Here is a 22,231-nt window from a genome sequence, read left to right as displayed (position 1 = left end):
ATAACGATTTCACTACTGTAGCAAAAATAATTTTAACATGACATTTTATTTTTCAATTGTTTTAATTTACATAAAATTTTATTAAAACTATATTATAGTTTAATGTGTAATTAATGTAAAACATTAATAACTTTATGTTTCACTTAAGGTAAATTCTTAAAAACCTTTCATAGTAGTTAAGTGTACACCACTATGGATATGTATAAACTGTGTCCATTGTGTGGACTTGTGATCATCATTTTTAAAAAGACCCACATGCATAAAGATATACAGAATGAGGTTGAAACTTACTTTGGTCACCATAACCACCACAAAGTTTTTCTCATCAATTTTATATTCTTTGAGAGCAGTATCATCATTGAGGATTTTGCCTAATACATTAAGAGAAAAAAAAATCATTTAAGGCATAATCTTTCTCTTACACTTAAGTTAAAACAACTTTCTACTCGAAATATGAATATTTCAGAAATATTAAAATATGAATCACCAACATAAATTCTATCAGTTTGTACTTTTCCCAAAGAAAAACCAATCAATCAAGATAAAAATAAAACAACTCCTAAGCGGCAGGGCATGGTGGCTCACACCTGTAATCACAACACTTTGGTAGGCTGAGGAGGAAATATAGCTTGAGGCCAGGAGTTTGAAACCAGCATGGCCAACATAGCAAGACCCTGTTTATGAAAAAAAAAAAAAAATTCAAAATTAGCCAGGCATTGTGGCACATGCCTATGGTCCTAGCTACTTGGGAGGCTGAGGCAGGAGGATCACCTGAGCTCAGGAGTTCAAGGATACAGCAAGTATAATCACACCACTGCACTCCAGCTTGGGTGACAGAGCAAGACCCTCTCTCAAACAAATAAAACTAAAAAGCATAAGCATTTGACTAAAAGATGTCAAACTTATATAGTGTATATAGAATGACAATCAATTTTTACAAATGTATTGATTATACAAAAGACTTACTGGGCAAGGAAATATGAAAGAGGCCCTGAAAAGGAGGAGATCATGAAGATAAAGAAAATTCAATACTCCGATTGCTCAGGGGTCCTCTGGAAAATAACCTATATTCTTTTATGATATGAAGAAAGGGAGAGAAACAAATTTCCTGCTCCCCAAAATACTGATATCTGATAAATCAGAAATGTTCTAACACTATCAAAGCAAGATACTAAAAGTACTTCAGAAAACGACATGATACACAAGAAAGGGCAAGATGCTACAGAACTCAGAAATGCACGAAGTACACAAGACTGTGGTCGTGCTGAAGGTCACTATTAGGTAGGTAGGACTCTCTACTGTTTCTTGATACATGAATTTAGTTTTCCACCTTTAAAAAGCTATTGAATCAAAAGCTGCTAACATTAAGTCAGAAAGGAATATGGATAGGAATGGGAAAACAGGCCAAAACAAGAAACTGGAAATTTGAATTTTATGTCCGCTTCTTTAGGCTTCTGAATTCTGACCTATAAAAATAATGGGACTGAATCACCAGGTTAGCATTTCCTTCAGGCTGTCTCACTTTAGGGAACACTATTCAGAAAAAGAGAAGAATCCATGGGCGATCAAACACCCACCTTACTAACATCTACAATGAAAGCATTTTCTCTAAAAATTTGGATATCAAATGTATTTTTAATATACATTTTCCTGGTTATTAGTGAGGCTAGTCAAATGTGTAATTCCTACTCTTATCCTTTGTTGCTTTATTGGTCATCCTTTCCTTATTGATTTCTAAGAATTCTTTACATAATCTGAATATTAATTTTTCTTCTCCCTGTAGGTGTCTGTGTGATGTGTTTTTTCTGTACTCTTCAGTTAGTTTTGGTTAAAATAATTTTACAGGAATGATTCCAAACATACGAATAACAACACAATCAGTATAAATGGTTTCAATTCAATTTAAAAAAAAAAAGCTCCGTTTGATTAAAAACACAAAAGCCAGTTACATGATGCTTACAAAAGATAAAACAAAACTAATACCATTTGATGGAAAAATACATAGGGCAAATGTGAATAAAGAGAAGATTGAATATTAATATTAGATTCAAATGACTGCTCTTTCACTGCTTTTATTTGTACAGTCATTTTTCTGACAATTTGAATATACTACAATATATAAGATAACATTTCTAAAACTAAAAGAATATCAAGACATGGCATGTTAATTTTAATATTTAATTCATACCTGCATAAATTAATTTTTGACCTGCTACCGGAAAGGCATCTTTCCCCTTTTCAGATTCAATCTTCTCTTTCAGTGCTTTCACCTATAGGAAAAATAAAGATTTGTTTTGGAAAAAGTCTAAATAAAAAATGACAATCCAGAATCTGAATAAATAATGGAAGACAAAAATTATATACATAATTATTAATGCTTCCAAAACCTCAAATATTATGTTTTTCCAATTTATATCAAAAAAGATTCAACACTAACTCATATTATTAGTTATGATAGGCATAAACTTTAACACCATCTGATACACACAGATTTTTTAAAATTTACTAGTTGACCTGATAATTTAAAATAAAGTTTTCAACATCAAAGTTTTGGTTTATATAGTGTTTATGGGTTTATTTTCCACGGAGCAAGAAAGTAAAGCTCAATCACCTAAAAAATCTAAGAAATAAAACAGTCTCATCAACAATAAGAATACTTCAATGTTAAAGGTTAAATTGTGAATGTTAAAAGGCAAATGATTCATTTTAAGTGTTATGTTTCATTACAATCACCAGGGGGACTTTACAAACACCAATTAAAACATAATCTCTGAGAGTGGGACCTTGACATTAGTATTTTTAAAAAGTTTTACAGGTGTTTCCAAAGTTCAGCCCAGGCTGAAAACCTCCAGACAACTTCAATGCTCTTAAACAAGCAGCTTAGCTTCTCTCAGCATCAGCTTCATCTGTAAGAGGAGCTGGAATCCATGACCTTTATAGTCTCTTCATTTCCTAAAATTGTGTGACAATTAGGCTCATTATACAGTATTTACAAAAATGAGTCTAATGAACTTCTTAACTTGTTAAGTAGGGAGGTACAGGAGTAAAAAAGGCAGAGATGGCTTTCCCATTTGCCTTTATAGAACTACTTTCATTACTTTAAAGGCACAAAAACCAAGGAGAAAAATTCAATACTTCTTGAAAATTATCTAAGTTGACAGTTCTCTTGAGTTTTAGACAGAAAGGGATACAAATAAAGGTTTCTTTTGTACAATTAAAAAGTGATGGTGTGTACTTCAAAGATAAAAAAAGCTTATTTAGCTTCAGATGTTAACATACAATTTCACACAATCCTCAAAACTCTGGGACAAAGGGAAATGTCACCCACTCAATTTTATAGATGAGGAGACGGAAATAAAGAGGTTACCACCCCTTATGACTCCAAGCAGAGTATTTTGCAAATACCATATAAACCTTCCTTGCTGCACTGATCTTCCTGAAATGGGTCAGTAGCATCACTGCTATTCTGATGTTCCCCAAAGTAGAAATCCATCACAAAAATCTCAATCCACTATTTTCCACTGTTCCCCATTTCAAAGGTAAAACACAAGTAAAATTTTTTTAAAGCCAAACATCAGATTTGCAAAAAAAAAAAAAAAAGTAAAACAGTGTCAGTCTTTTCAGTGCTTTGTTGTTACTGTTATTTTGGCACACAGTTATTTTTTGCAAAAAAAGTAAGTATAATATTTATTATAATAAGTTTATATTTATTTTTAAATGAACATTAATAAAGTTTGTTTTAATTTCTAATGTGGTAAACATTAATAAATGCAAGTACATTGGGTCAGGCGCAGTGGCTCATGCCTGTAATCCCAGCACTTTGGGAGGCTGCAGTGGGAGGATCACCTGAGGCCAGGAGTTCGAGGTCAGCCTGGCTAACACAGTAAAACCCTGTCTCTACTAAAAATGCAAAAAAAAAAAAAAAAAAATTTGCCAAGCATGGTGGTAAATGCCTGTAATCCCAGCTACTTGGGAGGACGAGGTACAAGAATCATTTGAAAAGTGGAGGTTGCAGTGGGCCAAGATCACACCACTGCACTCTAGCCTGGGTGACAGAGTGAGAATCTGCCTTAAAAAATAAATAAATAAAATAAAACGTAAGCATATCGACAAAAGTTATTTTGGAGCCCTCAATAACTTATTTAAATGTAAACAAGTCTTGAAACCAAGTCATTTGAGGACTGCTGTCCTACATGCTAAGAGACTTGCCAAGTCAACTGATGGCAGAGCATGGGTGGAGCACTCAGTGGTGTATGGTAAATTTCTTCTCAAACTTTGTTTACAGAGGGACAAAAGGATACAATATTTGCAAGTGTGATTATTTAGGAAAACTACAAATAAATTACAGACCAAGTGTATCTCTATGCATGAACCCAGTTCTCAGAACAATACATAGTGGCTTGGCATGGAGTGGGTGCTCCATTATCCTGTGCTGGACAAATAAATGAACAGACCATAGACATATGTGAAGAAAAAAAAGACACACATGAAGCAACAAATAAAAGAAAATAAACATGCAGGAATATCTCATTCTTGACAGGTTACAATGAAGTATAAGACAGACTTAAATATTTCATATTTCAAAACGCTTAAATAAATAACGGGACTCTCTAGCTTTATATCAAAAATGAGGGAGGACAAAAGGAAAAAAAAGCCCCATAAATTAAGAAAAGCTGGACCAAAAAAAAAAAAAGGCCCTTTAGTAATTTACTACTAAATAACTTTTGCTTCAAAGAAATCAAAATTGATTAAAAAATATTAAGGCTGGGCACAGTGGTTCACGCCTGTAATCCCATACTTCGGGAGGCCAAGGCAGACGGATCACCTAAGGTTGGATTCGAGACCAGCCTGGCCAACATGGTGAAACCCCATCTCTACTAAAAATACAAAAATTAGCCGGGCATGGTAGCTGGCACCTGTAATCCCAGCTACTTCGGAGGCTGAGGCAGGAGAACTGCTTGAATCCCAGGAGGCAGAGGTTGCAGTGAGCCAAGATCATACCATTGCACTCCAGCCTGGATGACAAGACCAAGATTCTGTCTCAAAAACAAAACAAAACAAAACAAACACAGAATATTAAGAACATAACAATGGGAGCTCCACACAAGATACCTATATGATTTGGCTAAAGAAGTAATTGTAGACTAAACACTAAAAATGTTTATTCAATAAAGAAGAAAAATTAACAGGCTAAACATGCAACTCAAACAGAAAAAAAGGACAAATAAAAATTAAAAAAATAAAAGAAATTAAGAGGCCAGGCGCAGTGGCTCATGCCTGTAATCCCAGCACTTTGGGAGGCCAAGGCGGGCAGATCACAAGGTTAAGAGATCAAGATCATCCTGGCCAACATGGTGAAACCCTGTCTCTACTAAAATAAAAAAATTAGCCGGGCATAGTGGTGCACACTTGTAGTCCCAGCTACTCGGGAGGCTGAGGCAGGGGAACCAATTGAACCAGGGAGCCGGAGGTTGCAGTGAGCCGAAACTGTGCCACTGCACTCCAGCCTGGCGACAGAGCAAGACTCCAGCTCAAAAAAAAAAAAAAAAGCAATTAAAAAAGAGAAAAGGCAGCTGGGTGCCATGGCTCACGCCTGTAATCCCAACACCCTGGAAGGCCGAAGTGGGTGGATCATTTGAGGCCAGGAGCTCAAGACCAGCCTGGTCAACATGGCAAAACTCCGTCTCTACTAAAAATACAAAAATTAACTGGGCATGGTGGCGCACGCCTGTAATCCCAGCTACTCGGGAGGCTGAGGCTGCAGTGAGTCAAGATCACGCCACTGCACTCCAGCCTGGGTGACAAAATGAGACTGTCTCAAGAAAAAAAAAAAAAAAAGAGAGAGAGACAAGGCACAAAACTGTTTTTGCACTAATAAAAAAATTGGACAAATGATAGGGCAGGCAATTCACAATTACACAGTCACAGCACAGAAAAGCTCAACCTCATTAGTAACCAAAGACATAAATTTTGATGCCTATTAATATTTGATAGGCATAATATTTGATGCCTATTAATCCAATAGACTATCACACTGGAAAGATTGTTTTGAATAATTCTTGGCATTGAAGGTGAAGAAATACATTCTCAGAATAAGAATTAAAGTATCAAATGATCAAAATTTTTGAGGGCAACATGCCAAGATGCTTCAACATTTTTAAGGTGGTGGGGGAAGGCACGGGGATTTGACCCAACAGTATCACTTCAAAGAAAATAACTGAACCAGACTTTGGAACCAGGTGCACTGACCTGTCTAAAATTCTGGCATTGTTCCTTACCTTGAACAAAACAGTGATCTTTACTTACAATCCAATCTATACTTACAGAACACAGGCTGAATTTTGTCATCTAAAAACCACTCCATGTTTAAAATTATAAGTGACCAATCTCCTGTTCCTACCAGCTCTTAGTAACTGTTCACTATACTTGATCTTGAATCTCCTTAAGACTTGGTCCCTAGAGTCTCTACTTTCATTTCAATCTTCACTATCATTGCTCCTATCACCTTCTTCCTAATATCAAAAACTTCCTTGTCTTTCTGCTGCTCCTGACACACAAAATTCTGTATTTGGACCAACACCATTTATTTGTCAGTACTCAACCTCTAAAATTTACTCCAACCACTCTGTGGTGTCTCATTGTCCTAACCTTGCTTAGCTAACAAATCTCACCTTTTACCTAAGAGATTGCCTATCTATATTTATACCATTTTCTAAATGCTAGTGGAGAAAAGGATACACTAAATCTTCTGTTCCCCCTAGTTAGCCCTCTTCTCCATCCTCCAAAAGAATATCTCAAATCTGCATTCTACTCTAAATCTGATTCACAGCATCCTCTCGTACTCTCCACAGGTGACCACTTTCTACCTTATTAAAAACAGAAGACAGAGGAACTTATTTTCAACTTTGTCTAACTTTGTTGCATCCAGACCCACCTACATCTCCTTCTCACCTATTAAATGAAAAAAGTATCCCTTTGTTTCAAACCTAATTATTTCCACCTGTCCTCTGGTTCTCCTCCAAGTATTTTTCAGTATCTTACTAAATTCATTATATTTACTAACCCTCCCAGCTTTTTCAGCCTCTCTCTCACTCAGTTCACTTTCATTCACACTTAGACCTAATACTTCATCGTTTTAAAAACAAACACTTAACAATCACGTCTCCTCCTAGACTCTCTCCCCCCATAATCTAATTCTTCAAAAACTTAAATACACACCACTGTCCTCACTTATTCATAATCCCAAACCAACTACTCAAAAGAGAGCAATAGTGTGCTGATAAACAAAATCATGAAATTTATTCTCATTCTGCTGCTTATTTTCTCTGGTAGTCCCCCCCCCCCAACCACCCACCACTGGCCATTCCATTAACACTGCTCTTTACCAACATCACTGAATTCTGCAACACCATAATGATAGGACACTTCTTAATCCTCTCCTATCTTCCTCTTGTCACGTGTGACAGTACTGACCTGTCCCTCCTTTACACACTGCCATCCCTTGGCTTCCAGGATGCCACACTTTTGGTTTTCCTATCTCTCCATTCACTGCTTCATGAAATCCTCCTCCCTGGCCAGCCCTTTAAGTGCTACTTAGACTTCCAGGATAATCCATCGTGTCTACTCCTAGTTTCAATAACCATGCAGATGTCATCTGTACTTCTAGCCCAGCTCTCTCTCCCTGACCTTCATTTATGCACACTTAACTCTCTACTGAACACCTTCACGGGATGTCCTAGAGACATTTAAACCATAATGTATCTGTAGAAGAACTGTGTCTAAATTACTTTGTTTAAATCATCCCTAATCCAACCTAATTGAGCATACTTCAAAACAGATTAGCAAGAAAGACTGCCTTCTTTCTGGATGCTTCAGCACAAGGTTTCTCTTGGAAAGGATATGGCCCACCAACAGATGCAATTATGACTCCTTTAACTGCGCTGAGCCCCACACCAACGCTCCCATTCCAGTAAGCCATCTCAACAGAGTGAATATAAACCTGAGCACCACAGTCCCAGTACATAACCAGGGCTAGAACTTTCATTGTGCTGCATTTCCCACTACATAAATAATGGTGGTTTATCATCAATTCCACTAGAGACAAAGACATGGTTAACATTCAAGAAATCAAACATTTTTTCTAGCTACTTAATTCTCTCTTACAAAATCATGCATTTAAAAATAAAAACGTACTCAACATAATATTAAACATGATGGGCATGGTTTTTCTTTTTTCCTCCAAAGGATGACAATCATAATAGTGTATTTAAAAGTGCCGCCACAAAGCTAAACTTACCATCTAATTATTCCCTAATGTGAGCACTACTGTGCATCTCTGTGGCACTGGCACTATTCTAGTTCAGGCCAACAGCCATTGAAAGTAGTCATTTCCCGTTATCCCAACAGTTTGAGGTCAGCCTGGTCAATATAGTGAGCCACCATCTCCAAAAAAATTTTTTTAATTAGACGGGTGCTGTGGTGCCTGCTTGTAGTCCCAGTTACCTCAGGAGGCTGACGTGAAAGGATTGATGAGCCCAGGAGTTCAAGGTTGGAGTGAGCTATAATCTCGTCAGTGTACTCCAGCCTGAGCAACAGAGCAAGACTCTGTCTCTTTAAAAAAGCAGTCGTTTTCATTCGACAAATTTAGGTCATGCATGAGACATCAAAATAATATCTTGTAAATCATATTCCTATGATGGTATAATGAGCTGCCATGTCAATCTTCTTACACAGCACTTTGCATAAGATTTCTAGGCTACTGCTTGTTAATTAGGTCAGCAATTGCATATTCCATATAACAGCTTGCTCACTGTTACAGTATTATTTTTCCTTCTTACTTTTGTAACTATGTTGTTCCTTATTACTGTTGTAACTATATACAGTATAAATAATTGTGTAAAGTTTTAATGGGTAGCCCTGAAATATAACATCTGAATAAAAGCTAATGCAGGCTATGTACTTGCCATATGCCAGGCAGTGTACTAAGAGCCTCACAATAATTAACTCTTTTAATCTGTACTACATCTCTATGAGGTTGTAGTAGCCAACACCCAAGATGGCCCCCAATGACTCCCATCTCTTGGTATTCAAGCCTTTGGTACATACCCTTCACATACTAAATTATGGCTAGTCCACAAGAACAGTAAGATACTGCTGAAGTAAAAGTGTGACTTCTGAGGCTGGTTTATATATAAAAGCCATCGTTTCTATTTTGCTCTCTTGGATCACTAACACTGGGAGAAGCCAGCCACAATGTCATGAGGACACTCAGGCATCCTGGGGAGAGGCCCATATGGGGAGGATCTGAGGCCTCCAGTCAATAACCATCACCAAGTTGTCAGCCATGTGAGGAAGTCACTTTCAGAGGGAACCCTCCAGCCAGTCAAGCCTTTAATGCATAGAATGAAGTCCTTAAATGCAACTTCCTGAGACTCTGAGTAAGAACCACAGAGCTAAAATATCCCTGAATTTCTGACTCACAGAAATTATGAAATAGTAAGTGTTTACTGTTTTAATTAAATTTTGGGGTAATTTGTTATGCAGTAATAGGTTAACTAGTACACAGGTAGATACTATTATCCTCTTTTTCTAATGGGGACACTAAGGCAGATGAAATAAAAAGGTTAAACATATAGGCTCTAGAGGCAGAGTCTCTAAATTTGAATCCTGGCTACTCATATGGGAGATGGTATTTGTAAATAACAAATATTGTTAATTTTTGTAAGTACTGACCAGGCTTTTTTTTTTTTTTTTTTTGACGGAGTCTCGCTCTGTCACCAGGCTGGAGTGTAGTGGCATGATCTTGGCTCACTGCAACCTCCACCTCACGAGTTCAAGCGATTCTCCTGCCTCAGCCTCCCAAGTAGCTGGGACTACAGGTGCACGCCACCACACCCAGCTAATTTTTTGTATTTTTAGTAGAGATGGGGTTTCATCACGTTGGCCAGGATGGTCTCGAACTCCTGACCTCGTGATCCGCCCACCTCAGCCTCCCAAAGTGCTGGGATTACAGGCGTAAGCCACGGCGCTCAGCCTGACCAGGCATTTTTAAAGGCAATCTGCCACACTTTGACCAAATAATTCCGCATCTAGAAATCAATGCTAGAGGTGCTCATGTAACTACTTCAAAGACAAAGGTACAAAGTATGTGCACTACATTGCTTTTTGCAATACTAAAAACTGAAAACAACCCTAAACATCCACAAAGGAGAAATGGTAAAATAAATTAATGTACATACATTCATTTGAACACTATGCAATATAAATGAATGAAATATTTATAACTATGAGGAAAAAAAGCTAGTTGCTAATTAATTTTTTTAAACAAATAGTGTAGTTGTGTCCACGTATTACGTGTAAATATATTTTTTAAAAAGACTAGAGGGATATACAGAGTCTACAGTGGTTCCTTAGACCGATGGCAAAAGCCATTCACATTTTACTGTACTTTATTTACTATAACAAGCCTGAATTATTTGAGTAATTTAGGGAAAACTGGACTTTCAAAGAGAAAAAGATTTCATTTAAAAGAAAAAGGTCTAAGGCAGTTCTAATACTACACGGCCTAATTAAAAAATAATAGCAATTAACTTTTGGCAATCAACAATTAGCAAAATTAAGGAGATTCCCAAAGCCAAATGTTTACTAAAGGATTTCTTATGTTTACACTACAGGTAATGCTTTTTCTTTTTTGGTTCTTTGGTTCTTCTCCTTCCACTTGAGAAACTGGTACAGGCACCAGAGTATTTCCTGGGGAATTTCTGTCCCAAGGTAGGTTCCTGATATTTCTACAAATACAAATTTGATTTTAAAAATGTCAGCTGACTTCAGTACAAACAGGAAAAATCTCCTCACTGGACCCAAGGAATAAAATAATTTAGTACAGGAGATTTTTACAATTGAAACAATAACTGATAGCATAACATTAATTATGTGAGAAGAGGCAGGCACTATAACAAAGGCAATCCTCAAATTGGGGTTATGATCCAAAAGGCTATTATTTTAAATATATGATTTGAAATCCAAAACCCATTTGTCCCACAGAAATTAAGCCAACCAATTCATGCCAATTTAATCTATTAAAAAATATATTCCTAACAGTATGATTTCAACAAGACCAAAAGAAACACAGGAATTTGAAAACTGAGTAAGCAGAATTCCCAAGATACCTGTAAGTTTCTATATAGGCAAAGAATGGATCTCTCCAGTGCACTAGCAAAAACAAGGTGCCTACCTAATTCAACCAGAAGTGTGTGGGGAATAATGTGTGAGAACAACTTTATCTACCTGTTTAAGCCTCTAGAATCTGTTCATGTATTGTCAGTCATTTGTAGCTGGTCTACCTCCTCGAAATAAGTTTATATAATGTTTAAAAGTTTTATAAAGCTCATTCAGTTGTAAAATTCACTTTCGTGACACTATAAAAAACATTTATTTATCTAAACTTATAGGGAACAGATGGTGTAGTGTCCTTCGTACGACTCACTGTGCCACAGTAGGGTTAAATTTAGCAAATTTCTTTCAGAAATTAACCGGAATCCTATACGGCATCTATCACGGCAGGAGCTTGTTCATTGATTTTACACACTGTTCAAAATTGCTGATTACGTCAATCTAAGAAAATGAGAATATCTCATTCATACAAACCTTTTAAAGAAAGAATAGTGAAATGATCGAAATAAAAACTGATGAAAGCAGGATTTGTTTAAAAACTGCAAAATTTATTTCTAATTTCACAATTCACTAAATATTTCCATGCCCATGATCTCACCTGATTTTCACAACTGTTAGGAAAGCAGTTCAATTATTATTACTCCCATTTTAATAAAGAGGAGAAACACTTTTTTAAAAGTATTGTACTTAAGGACAAAGCACAAGTACAAAGTTGTGAGGACTCCCTTTTAGGAACAGTATGGTGGATCTGAAAAGAGCAAGATGTGGAAAAAAGTAAACAGAATTAAGAGATACTCCTGAATTTTCTTGAGAAGCAGGGAAATAGGGCAGCAGCTAAAGAGGGATGTGGACACAAGGGAGTGTACCATTAAGATGGGGAAAAAATGTTTGTATACCCTAGAAATGGGAAAAATCAGTGATGAAGAGAAAAGAAGATCTGATGGAGTGATGTCCTTCACACATGACAGGGGATGAGGTATAGTGGAAAAGTGGAAGGACCTGCCTTAGATAGCACCGCCCACAATTCAGAACTATCTACAGTAAGAGGAGGCTAGCAGGTAGGTAGCTATGGTAGGACCTTGTAGACATTCTGTCTCGATTATTTCCAAATTCTCAATCCAATAAAGACTAGGGTTATCAAGTGAAAATAAGCAGGGTAGATGATATGAAAGCATCCTGTGGCAGTGGAAGAGTGACTGGACTAGTAAACTGTAAGACTGTCAGGTGCTGCATACTAAGGACCCAATTAAGGTTCCTTAGTGTGCCTTAGTGTTCCTTAGTGCTCATGAACTTAAGTTCCTTAATGTTCATAAATTTAAGCAAGACAAGTCAATGTGGCTACAAGGTGCATCTCTGGCCGCTCAGGTGCAAGTACAAACACTGAGTTGAATTTAATCACATTTGAGGCTTTCTAAGCAAGAACAATGGAGGGAGAGTGGTACCACATTGCCAAGCACTGTTAATATTATTTCAAAACTCATATACCAATAAGTTAGTACTTTCATACTAGTATTCTCATTTTACAGCAGAGGACCAAAAGGCACATACTGAGTAACTTGCCTGAGGTCACAGAGCAAGTGGTACAGCCAACTGTACCTCTCAAAACATATCCTAATTCCATCTACTTCTCTACATCTCCACTCCTACTGCCCTGGTTCAAGCTGCAATTACTTAAAACTACTGCCCAAGCTCCCTAACTGATGTCTCTGCTTTTCAGTCTTGCCCACCCCACAGCATCAAAGTAACCTTTAAAAATCCTACAAGAAATATTTCTTGGCTAGGTGTGCTGGCTCATGCCTGTCATCCCAGCACTTTAGGAGGCTGAAGCAGGAGGATCACTTGAGGCTAGAAGTTGGAGACCAGCCTGGATAAAACATCAAGACCCCATCTCTACAAAAAAAAACTAAAATTAGCTGGGCGTGGTGGCATGCCCCCGTAGTCCCAGCTACTGGGGAGGCTTAGGGTGGAGGATCACTTGAGCCCAGGAGTTTGGGGCTGCAGTGAGCTATGATCATGCCACTGTACTCTATCCTGGGTGACAGAGCAAGACCTTGTTGAAAAAGGAAGGGAAGGAAGGGAGGGAAAGGAGTGGGGAAGGAAGGGAGGAAAGGAGGGAAGGAGAGGAAAGGAGAGGGGAGGGAGGAAGGGAGGGAGGAAGGGAGGAAGGAAGGGAGGGAAAAAGAAAGAGAAAAGAGAGACAGAGACAAAGAAACAAAGATTTCTGTCCTGCTTGTAAATGTTTCCAAGTTTACCCTGAAAACCCCTAGCCTAACTCACTTGCCTAACTCACTCTCTTTATCTCTTACCCAACTCACCCTTATCTCTTACCTATCACCTTAGCAATGCAGGCTTTTTTTCAGTACCCAAAACACATTCTTAAAGGTCTTTGCTCTAGCAGTTCCCTATAGAAAACATTCTCTTCATTCTCGAGTGCTCATTTTTACTCAGCTGTTAGCTTAAATGTCACCTTATTCAGAAAGGCCTTCAGTGACTAGTAAATTTAAAAGTAGCCACCCAGATCTCCTGAGCTCAGGAGTTCAAGACCACCCAGGGCAACATGATGAAACCCTGTCTCTACTAAAAATACAAAAAAATTAACCAAGTGTGGTGGGGCACACCTCTAGTCCCAGCTACTTGGGAGGCTGAGGCAGGAGAATTGCTTGAGCCCCAGAGGCGAAGGCTGCAGTGAGCCAAGATGGCGCTACTGCACTCCAGCTTGGGCTACAGAGTAAGACTCCGTCTCAGAAACAAAACAAAACAACAACAAAAAAGTAGCCACCCAGTGAAGTATTATCAAATACTTTATCCTATTTCAACTTTCTGCATAGCACTTACCATTACCTGGTTTTTAAAATTTATTTTTTGACGGTTTTATCCCACTAGAATGCACATACCATCACAGCAGGGCCTGACATCTAGTAAGTACACAGCAAATATTTATTAAATAAATAAATCAACATGCAAACACACTACGTTGAGGGATCACTGCTTTGCCAGTTCACCAAAAGAATATATTCAGTTCAAAGATCTTTACTAAATGCCTACTGTGTGCACGGCATCAAAACAGCAAAAGTCTGGCAAAAATGTACCAGATTTCTCAGTTTCTTCCTGTATCTTGTTCTACCAATATGCCAAGAACTCTTAATTTCACCTCTGTGATATAGTACTTTTAATACATTTACTACTCATTGCCTTAATCTAGGAAGCTTCCATAATATGAAATTGTATCTAGCATGACTATATTGAAAATACAATAAACCACCACAGGAATACTTCACTAATAAATGATGGCTAGTAAATACTGTATAATACAGAGCAAGTACTAGAGCAATATACACACACAGTTTTGTTTTTTTTTTTTTTGAGATGGAGTTTCGCTCTTGTTACCCAGGCTGGAGTGCAACGGTGCGATCTCAGCTCACTGCAACCTCCTCCTCCCAGGTTCAAGCGACTCTCCTGCCTCAGCCTCCTAAGTGGCTGGGATTACAGGCATGCACCACCATGCCCAGCTAATTTTCTATTTTTAGTAGAGACCAGGTTTCACCATGTTGCTCAGGCTGGTCTGGAACTCCTGACCTCAGGTGATCCACCCGCCTCGGCTTCCCAAGGTGCTGGGTAAAGCAGTATTTTATAACCATCACATTATAGAGATAAACCACGAAATTAGGTAATTCTTCACAGCACACTAATATGCTATTTATAGATATTAAAACTGATGTCTTTGCAATTCTCTTAGCAAAAACATCCAACGTATATGTAGAATTTTAATGTCACTTATATACTAATCCAATCACATTTCAGCTTTTGCATTTAAAGTCTCATCTCAAACTTACTGAGTTTTGTTTTTAGTTGTTCAAGGCAAACAGTGTCAAGAGTTAGACTGCAGGATTAATTTGTATTAGACTGCAGGATTAATTTGTATATCACATACTTTTTCTTGTCACCATTTCAGTGATGCAATAAAATACTGCACTGTATTTTTTTTATCTCAAAAGGTTTATTCCTAAATCTTCCTTTCTTAATGGCTTTAAGCAACAGTAATATAAAACACTAATTGACTATAAAACTGAGCTTAAAAACTGTATTCCATTTCCCTCTAAATGTCCATCACACCATTAAACTTCAGAATTTTTTTTTTTTTTTTTTGAGACGGAATCTCGCTTTGTCGCCCAGGCTGGAGTGCAATGGAGTGATCTCAGCTCACTGCAACCTCTGCCTCCTGGGTTCAAGCGATTCTCCTGCCTCAGCCTCCCGAGTAGCTGGGACTACAGGTGCATGCCACCACGTCCGTCTAATTTTTTGTATTTTTTTAGTAGAGACGGGGTTTCACCGTGTTAGCCAGGATGGTCTCCATCTCCTGACCTCGTGATCCGCCCACCTCGGCCTCCCAAAGTGCTGGGATTACAGGCAGGAGCCACCACACCCAGCCTAAACTTCAGAATTTTTAAGAATTTCAGAGAAGCAGTGCTCTATCACACATCTCAAAATGCTTTAATATGTAGGCTACTTAAAAGTCTCCCACAATTTTTACAGTAAAAAAAAAAAAAAAGCACATAATGAAGAAAATCTAGCAATGGTCTCCCTACCCCACACATACCACCTTCTCATTTTGTTTCTGTATTGTTTGAATATTTTATAAGAAGGCTTGCATTACAACTGTAAAAACAAAAAGATCTTTGTAAAGATTAACACTAAAGGCAGTCGTCATGTAATGTATCACAGTAATAGTCAAGTAAATGGTACAAAACGCCTAATAAGTCTAAGAAAGTTTTGTTAAAACTAGGGCAAATAAAAACACCTTAAAACAAATTATCTTGCTTTTTCCATTTTGTATATCCCCCTACTCTATAGCCAATGAGCTTTGACTAAGTCAATAAGGCTCCCAGAAGCCCCAGACCACGTTGTACAGGTCCCTGTACTCCTCCAGTCCTACCAGCAAAGCTCACTGAACATTTACTTGTTCAACAAATGAATCATTCCCATGATTCCACTTATCACACAGTCCTTTCTTCCATTTTTGCTCATGCTCATCTCAAGCTCACAAGAGTTGCTATACTGGCTACGTAAGTTACTTAATTTCCTTGGTTCCTTCTAGGTAAAAATTAAACAAGGACAAATCTGTGACCAGACCAAAAACAGGTCTCAATAAGATCCTATCTTATTTTAGATCTATTTCTAATATCCTTGGTTACCTCGTTCTCACAACAACTTAGAAACAGGACACTTGGCGTTGCCCTAGAAAACATAATTTTCATTGTTTATTTTCTTACTGGAATTCTAAGGTGACGTATCAAAAACAAATACTAATTAAAACCCACTACAAACATAGAATTGAAACAGTTGTCATGAAAAATATTTCCTAAAGTCATTAAAATAAAAACTGACAAGTCATTAAATGCAAACGTTCCATACATCCCAGGGGAAATGCTTTAATTTCTTGCCCCAGACTAATAGTATTAGTTTTTTTATACTAATAGCAACAAAATTATATTTATATAAATAGCAGCGAAAGCCGTAGAAACCGCTCCCTAACAATGGGCTTTTCAAAAATATACTTCCAGACATATAACATATTACTTTTCCTTGGAAATAAACTGGAAAACAGCAAAAATAGTTAAGAATTCACACAAACACAGGTACAGCATTGACTCTCAGTTAACACTGTATGTGTAAAGTGCCTAAAACGCTAAACAAATCTTACAGAACATAAATACTTCAGTGGAGCTGTTGAAACAGTCACTGCATAACTTCAATACACCCACACATATTTACCAAAAAGCCACAATATTTCTTTAGCTTTCAATAATTCTGAAATTAACTGAGTATTATAAGCCGATTAAGTTACTGGGGCACCAACATTTGTTACCACAAAGAACCAAAGTCAAATAGGCATTTTACGTAGTTTGTCTGAAATCATCAAACAAACTCCATTTTAACTTTCACCCTTCAACTTATTAATGCACATTAAGCAGTAAAGAAATATTCAAGAGAAATTAGATTCTATTAGTACTGTCAGTCCACAGGGTGTTGTCAATTACTTCTGAGGACACTGAAAAGTTTCTCATGTATAACTGAGATCTCCTGTACTTTTAAGAAGTTAATCACACAGCATACACCCACATATAAATATTCTCAAATCAAATAATTTTGTACCAAAATCCCAAAAAGGCTGTTTCTTAAAAAATTAAAGATGTACAAAACTTAAGATTAAATGAGATAAGTAAAACGTAACACTGTATCTCCACTCAAAGGAATCCATTGTTTAAATAATCGATTCCATTTACTGACCACCAAGTAAATACATACCATCTAATCTTCACATCTCTGCAAGGCAGGTATTATCCCTATTATACAGAGGATGAAACTAAGCGTAATTTGCCCAAGGTCATAGCAAATAAGTTACAAAACCACAAATGGAACTCAGGTCTACTTAACACCAAAGCCCCTGATCTCCACCCAAAATAGAATCAACTACTTTTAAAAATAGAGCTGGGCAGAAAGCTGCTGGTTTAAACTTAGTATTATGACAATCTTGGCGGTGTATTTCCGAACATAAGCAGTAAATTTACACTCACAGCGTTTTTAGATTCTTGGCATAAAGTTGTACTGACCTCAACAGTGTCTCTTTATGCAGTCACAAATACAGAAAAATGTATAATGTGGACTTCTGAAATGTTTAAGGCTTTAACTGCAGAAAGGATTCAAAGTTGTTGTTTTTTTTTTTTTTCTTTTTTCCCCCTTGAACTGCTACTGTTTGGGGCATCGGGGGAGGGTGGCTGCAGCGTTCCAACTCCTACAATTCCAAGATTTCTAACACAGAAAACCCGTTAAATCTGAAGTTTAGTTTGAGCCTGGATGGATCTGAAGAGCTCTAACAGCTAAAACCATCACCAAAGAGGCCTCAAAGTGCAATCTACGCAAGGGTGTGGGTTTGGTGGCGGGAGCAAGGCAGCAGAACGATTCATTTGCAAATAAAAGGGTTAACAATTCTGAGGGGAAAGGGGCAAATTCATTTTCACCACCACTCACCTCTCGGCGGCAAACGGAACCTGATACTTTTTTTTTTTCTTAAGGCTCATCTTCTCGGGTTACCAACTCTAGGAACTAAGCGGCTAACCAGGTCCACACAGGGGTAGTGGCGACGCCTACGTCTCCCTCCCCCACCTGTGCACCCATACCAGAAAGCCAGGCTCTACGGCCGAGACGGCCTGGACCTCCCCATCCCCCTCCGGCCCCGCTAGCACGAGCTCCTAGGCCCAGGCCCGCGGGCGTGCGCTCCACGCCATCTGCCACCAGGCCTTCGGCGTCCGGCCACTGCTTCCCCATTCTCCTGCCACAAAGCCCACGGCCAAGACAGGAGGATCGGCTCCGCTATACGCCGCCAAGGCCGGCACCAGGACCCAGGGCCCTCATCGCGCCCTCCGGGGCTTCCCCCGCTGGAGCGCGCCGCCCGGCCCCACGAGCTCCGGGCGCTACCCGCGGCCCGCATGCGGCTGCCCCTGCCCCCGGCCCGCGCGCATACCGTCTCCTCGGGGTCAATGTCTATCTTGAAGGTCTGCTGCTGGAGGGTCTTCAGGGTGACCTGCATGGTGCCGCCGCGCAGCTCGGCTGCCGGGCCTGCGCCAGGTGCTGGCCGCTGGGCGGGGTCTGTGGCCTGGCGGGGCCCCGGGGTCGCCCGCGCTCCTCGCGCTCTGGGGAGGAAGGCGGTGGGGGTGGGGGCTTGTCACATTCGCCCAGCGGAGCGGCCTCTCCCCCAGCCCGTGCCCCGGACCGCGCCGCTGCCTCCGCGACTGCGGCCTTCCCCGCGAACTCGGGCCGCCGTGCTTCCTCACGCGCCGAGCGCCAGCCGCGGAGTCTGCAGAAGGCGCGAGGGGGTCGGCGAGACAAGCAGGGAATCCGCTAGCTCACCACAGGATGGTGGCCGCCATCATCGTGACTCGCCGCGACGTGCCCCCTCCCCCACGCGAAAAACCTGGGGGGGATGGGGCCGGGCGGGCGAAGCGCGCAGGCGTGGGGTGCGGCGACGCTTTGCGCCGGCGCGGCCGAGGACTCCGCCCCGGAATTGGGGGCGGGGCGGAAGGCGGCTCTGGAATGTCGGCGGCCTGGACCCGGATTACGCAGGCGCGTTCCGTGGGCGGCAAGGGCTCTTGGGGCTTCCTCCTAGTGACTACTGCTGGGGCGTTCTCTCCGTCCGCCGCGGCTCCGCCTCTGTCCAGACTCCGCCCGGCTGCCGAAGTTACGCAATGTGTAGCCCGGGAAGCGCTACGTGGAGACCCGGCAGAGTGGATGCGGAGCCCTGGAGCGGGGGAGTAATCGGGGCGGAGTTTAAGTGAAAGGATGGCGGTAACCACAGTCTGGGGGCCAGCACCCGCGGGGCGCTTGCTGCGGGGCTCAGCCCTGGGGGTGTCGACTGATTCTTTAATCCCGACAGCACAGACTCCTGAGCTGGACTGCGCGAGTTCAAATATTGTTTTTTCTCACTAGCCTTGGGACCTTGGGCCTAAACAGATGGACCGATTTAAAATGAAGGTCAAGTTCTGTCACACCTCGGGGGTAGAACTGTCCAGTGTTTCCCCATCTAGCCCCGAGTTAAAAGTCAGAGTTATTAGAACGGATGCATTAGCCCCTCGCCTTTCTCCGAGTCGCCTTACTCTCCCCACTGGTGGATTCTAGGTTGCCCCCGGCTCCCTTAACATCCTTGCTCAGATATTGCCTTCTTGGGTGAGGTCTGTTCTGGCTGCCTTAAAATCCCAACTTCCTATCTCTGTTATCCTGCTCTGTTTTCTTGTATAGCGTGTATCCCCTTATAATTACCCTGTAATGTACGTATCTCTTGTTTATCATCTTTCTCCTTTTCCTGTGAACCCCAGACTGAAGCTGCACAGAGGCAAAGATTTTGCTGTGTTCACCCATGAACATGCCTGGCACATTGCAGGTGCACAGTAAATATTTGTGGAATGGGTGAATGTGCTTCTGGATCCTCAGTAGTAGAATGAGAATAATAATGTCACTCATTGATTATTGGAGGGGGGAAGTTGAATATTGTATGTAAAATCTTGATAAACAGTCTGTAAGCAGTTAGCTATTAGTAGAAAGTCCGTTTACAGATAGAAAACTGAAGTACAGAGATGTTGAGTAATGCACCTGGAATCACCCAGCCAGTAGTAAATGGCAAATCCACAATGTGACCTCAGACAGAATGACTCCAGAGTCCGTGTCCCAGGGTGTGCCACTATTCCCCTCTTTTTTGTTTTAAAGATTATTCTTATTTTTTTAAAGCGTCTGACTCTGTCATCCACGCTGGAGCGCTGTAGCACAAACACGGCTCACTGCAGCCTCAACCTCCTGAGCTCAAGAGATCCTTCCACCTCAGCCTCTTGAGCAGCTGGGACCACAGACACACACCACTGCTTCCCAGCTGATATTTTATTTTTTTGTACAGATATGTTCTCCCTATGTTGCCAGGGCTGGTCTTGAACTCCTGGGCTCAAGTAATCCTCCTGCTTCGGAGTCCCAAAGTGCTGGGATTATATGTGAGCCATCGCGCCCAGCTATTCTCCTCTGTTTTATACTGTGCCTGTGGCACATTTGATTTAGTTCAAGTATAAAACACAGTTCTAGTCAGGCCACTAGCTCTATGACCAATTACAAATTACTTCTCTGGGACAGCATCCTCACTAATACAGTGTCACTGCTTGGTTTTCAGTGGCTTCAAGGAGCTTGGGTTTAATGTTTCCAAGAAACTTTCCTTGACCAGCTTCTCCCTCCACTAACCTGATATTTCCCCTTTCACAACACATAACTCCCTTCATAGTAATTAAATATGCAATCTTCTGCCCTCTGTCTTCCTGTGTCTACTCGTAGTCACCAGGTGGTTTCATCTTGGCCCTTGTTTTGAAATACCTCCAGCCTGGACCTTTCCCCTTAGCTATAGAGTTAGCCAATTGCCTAAGCAATATCTTCACCTGAATATGTAACAAGCCTCTGAAACTTAATGTGGCCAAAGAGAACAATTGATTTCTCTCTGGACCTCCTTCCCCTCTGCAAACTGCTCCTCTCCCAGTTTTCCCCCATCTTAGTTTATGGCCTCACAATCTACCCAGGTGCTCAGACCAAAAATCTGGTCTTCATCCCTGAAAACTCTCTTCCCTCACTCACGCACTCCCAACCACCACATGCAATTCATTATCAAGCCCTGTCAACCTTATTCTCCAAAGTATATCCCCAAGTCAGCCTTTTTTCACCGTTTCTACTTCTACAGCCCTAAGCTAATCCATCATTATCCTTCACCTGCGTCCCACCTGGTCTCTCCGCTTCCACCCTTTACCCCCAACAGCCTCCCCAGCAGCCAGAGTGGCCTTTTAAACCCATAAATCAGAGCATGTTGTACCTATGCTTAGTATCTAATTACATATTAGAATAAAAGTCAAACTCTTTACGGGGCCTTGGAGAGCCCACATGATCTGACTCCTGCCAGTTTCTCTGACCTCATCTCTTTCCTTCTCTCACCCACTCATTCACTGTCATCCATTTCCCTTTCAACCCTCAAACAGGTTAAGCTGGTTCTAGCCTCAGGGCCTTTGCACTTGAGGTTCCTTCAGCTTGAAACTCTATCTTCCCAGATCTTTGAATGACTAACTCCTTTTCATCTTCAGGTTCCAATTCAAATTTTACTTTTTTAGAGAGGACTTCTCCAACCAATTTAATAATACATATTAAACATGTGTTAAGCCTTTTTTCTTTTTTTTTTTTTTGAGCTGGAGTATCGCTCTGCTGTCGCCCAGGCTGGAGTGCAGTGGCGCAATCTCGGCTCACTGCAACCTCTGCCTCCCGGGTTCAAGCGATTCTCCAGCCTCAGCCTCCCGAGTAGCTGGGATTACAGGTGCCTGCCACCATGCCTGGCTAATTTTGTATTTTTAGTAGAGATGGGGTTTCACCATATTGGCCAGGCTGGTCTGGAACTACTGACCTTGTGATCTGCCCGCCTTGGCCTCCCAAAGTGCTGGGATTATAGGCATGAGCGTCCTCGCCTGGCCTAAGCCTTTTTTCTAGGCAAGCC

At 40.5% G+C, this 22,231-nt stretch overlaps 1 protein-coding gene across 2 annotated transcripts in view; it reads right to left on the bottom strand.

The window, feature by feature from the left end:
- RAD23B (RAD23 homolog B, nucleotide excision repair protein) overlaps positions 1–19,306 on the bottom strand; it is a 47,574-nt gene extending 28,268 nt beyond the window's left edge. Inside the window, exons 1-3 of one of the 2 annotated variants that reach the window (XM_031014545.3) lie at positions 18,695–19,306; positions 2,189–2,270; positions 292–371 (exon numbers count right to left, since the gene is read on the bottom strand). In XM_031014545.3, the coding sequence (XP_030870405.1) occupies positions 292–371; positions 2,189–2,270; positions 18,695–18,760 (228 nt within the window). In that variant the 5' untranslated portion in view covers positions 18,761–19,306. Of the gene's footprint in view, positions 1–291; positions 372–2,188; positions 2,271–17,478; positions 17,702–18,694 lie in introns of those variants that run through there. The other variant, XM_004048405.5, reaches the window with a different exon arrangement.
- Between the last annotated feature and the right edge of the window lie 2,925 nt (positions 19,307–22,231).

This window comes from Gorilla gorilla, chromosome 13, assembly GCF_029281585.2.
Source record: "Gorilla gorilla gorilla isolate KB3781 chromosome 13, NHGRI_mGorGor1-v2.1_pri, whole genome shotgun sequence".
In the NCBI taxonomy this organism is placed as follows: domain Eukaryota; kingdom Metazoa; phylum Chordata; class Mammalia; order Primates; family Hominidae; genus Gorilla; species Gorilla gorilla.
Note: the sequence above shows the minus strand (reverse complement) of the source record. Positions and strands in the feature narration are given on the sequence as shown.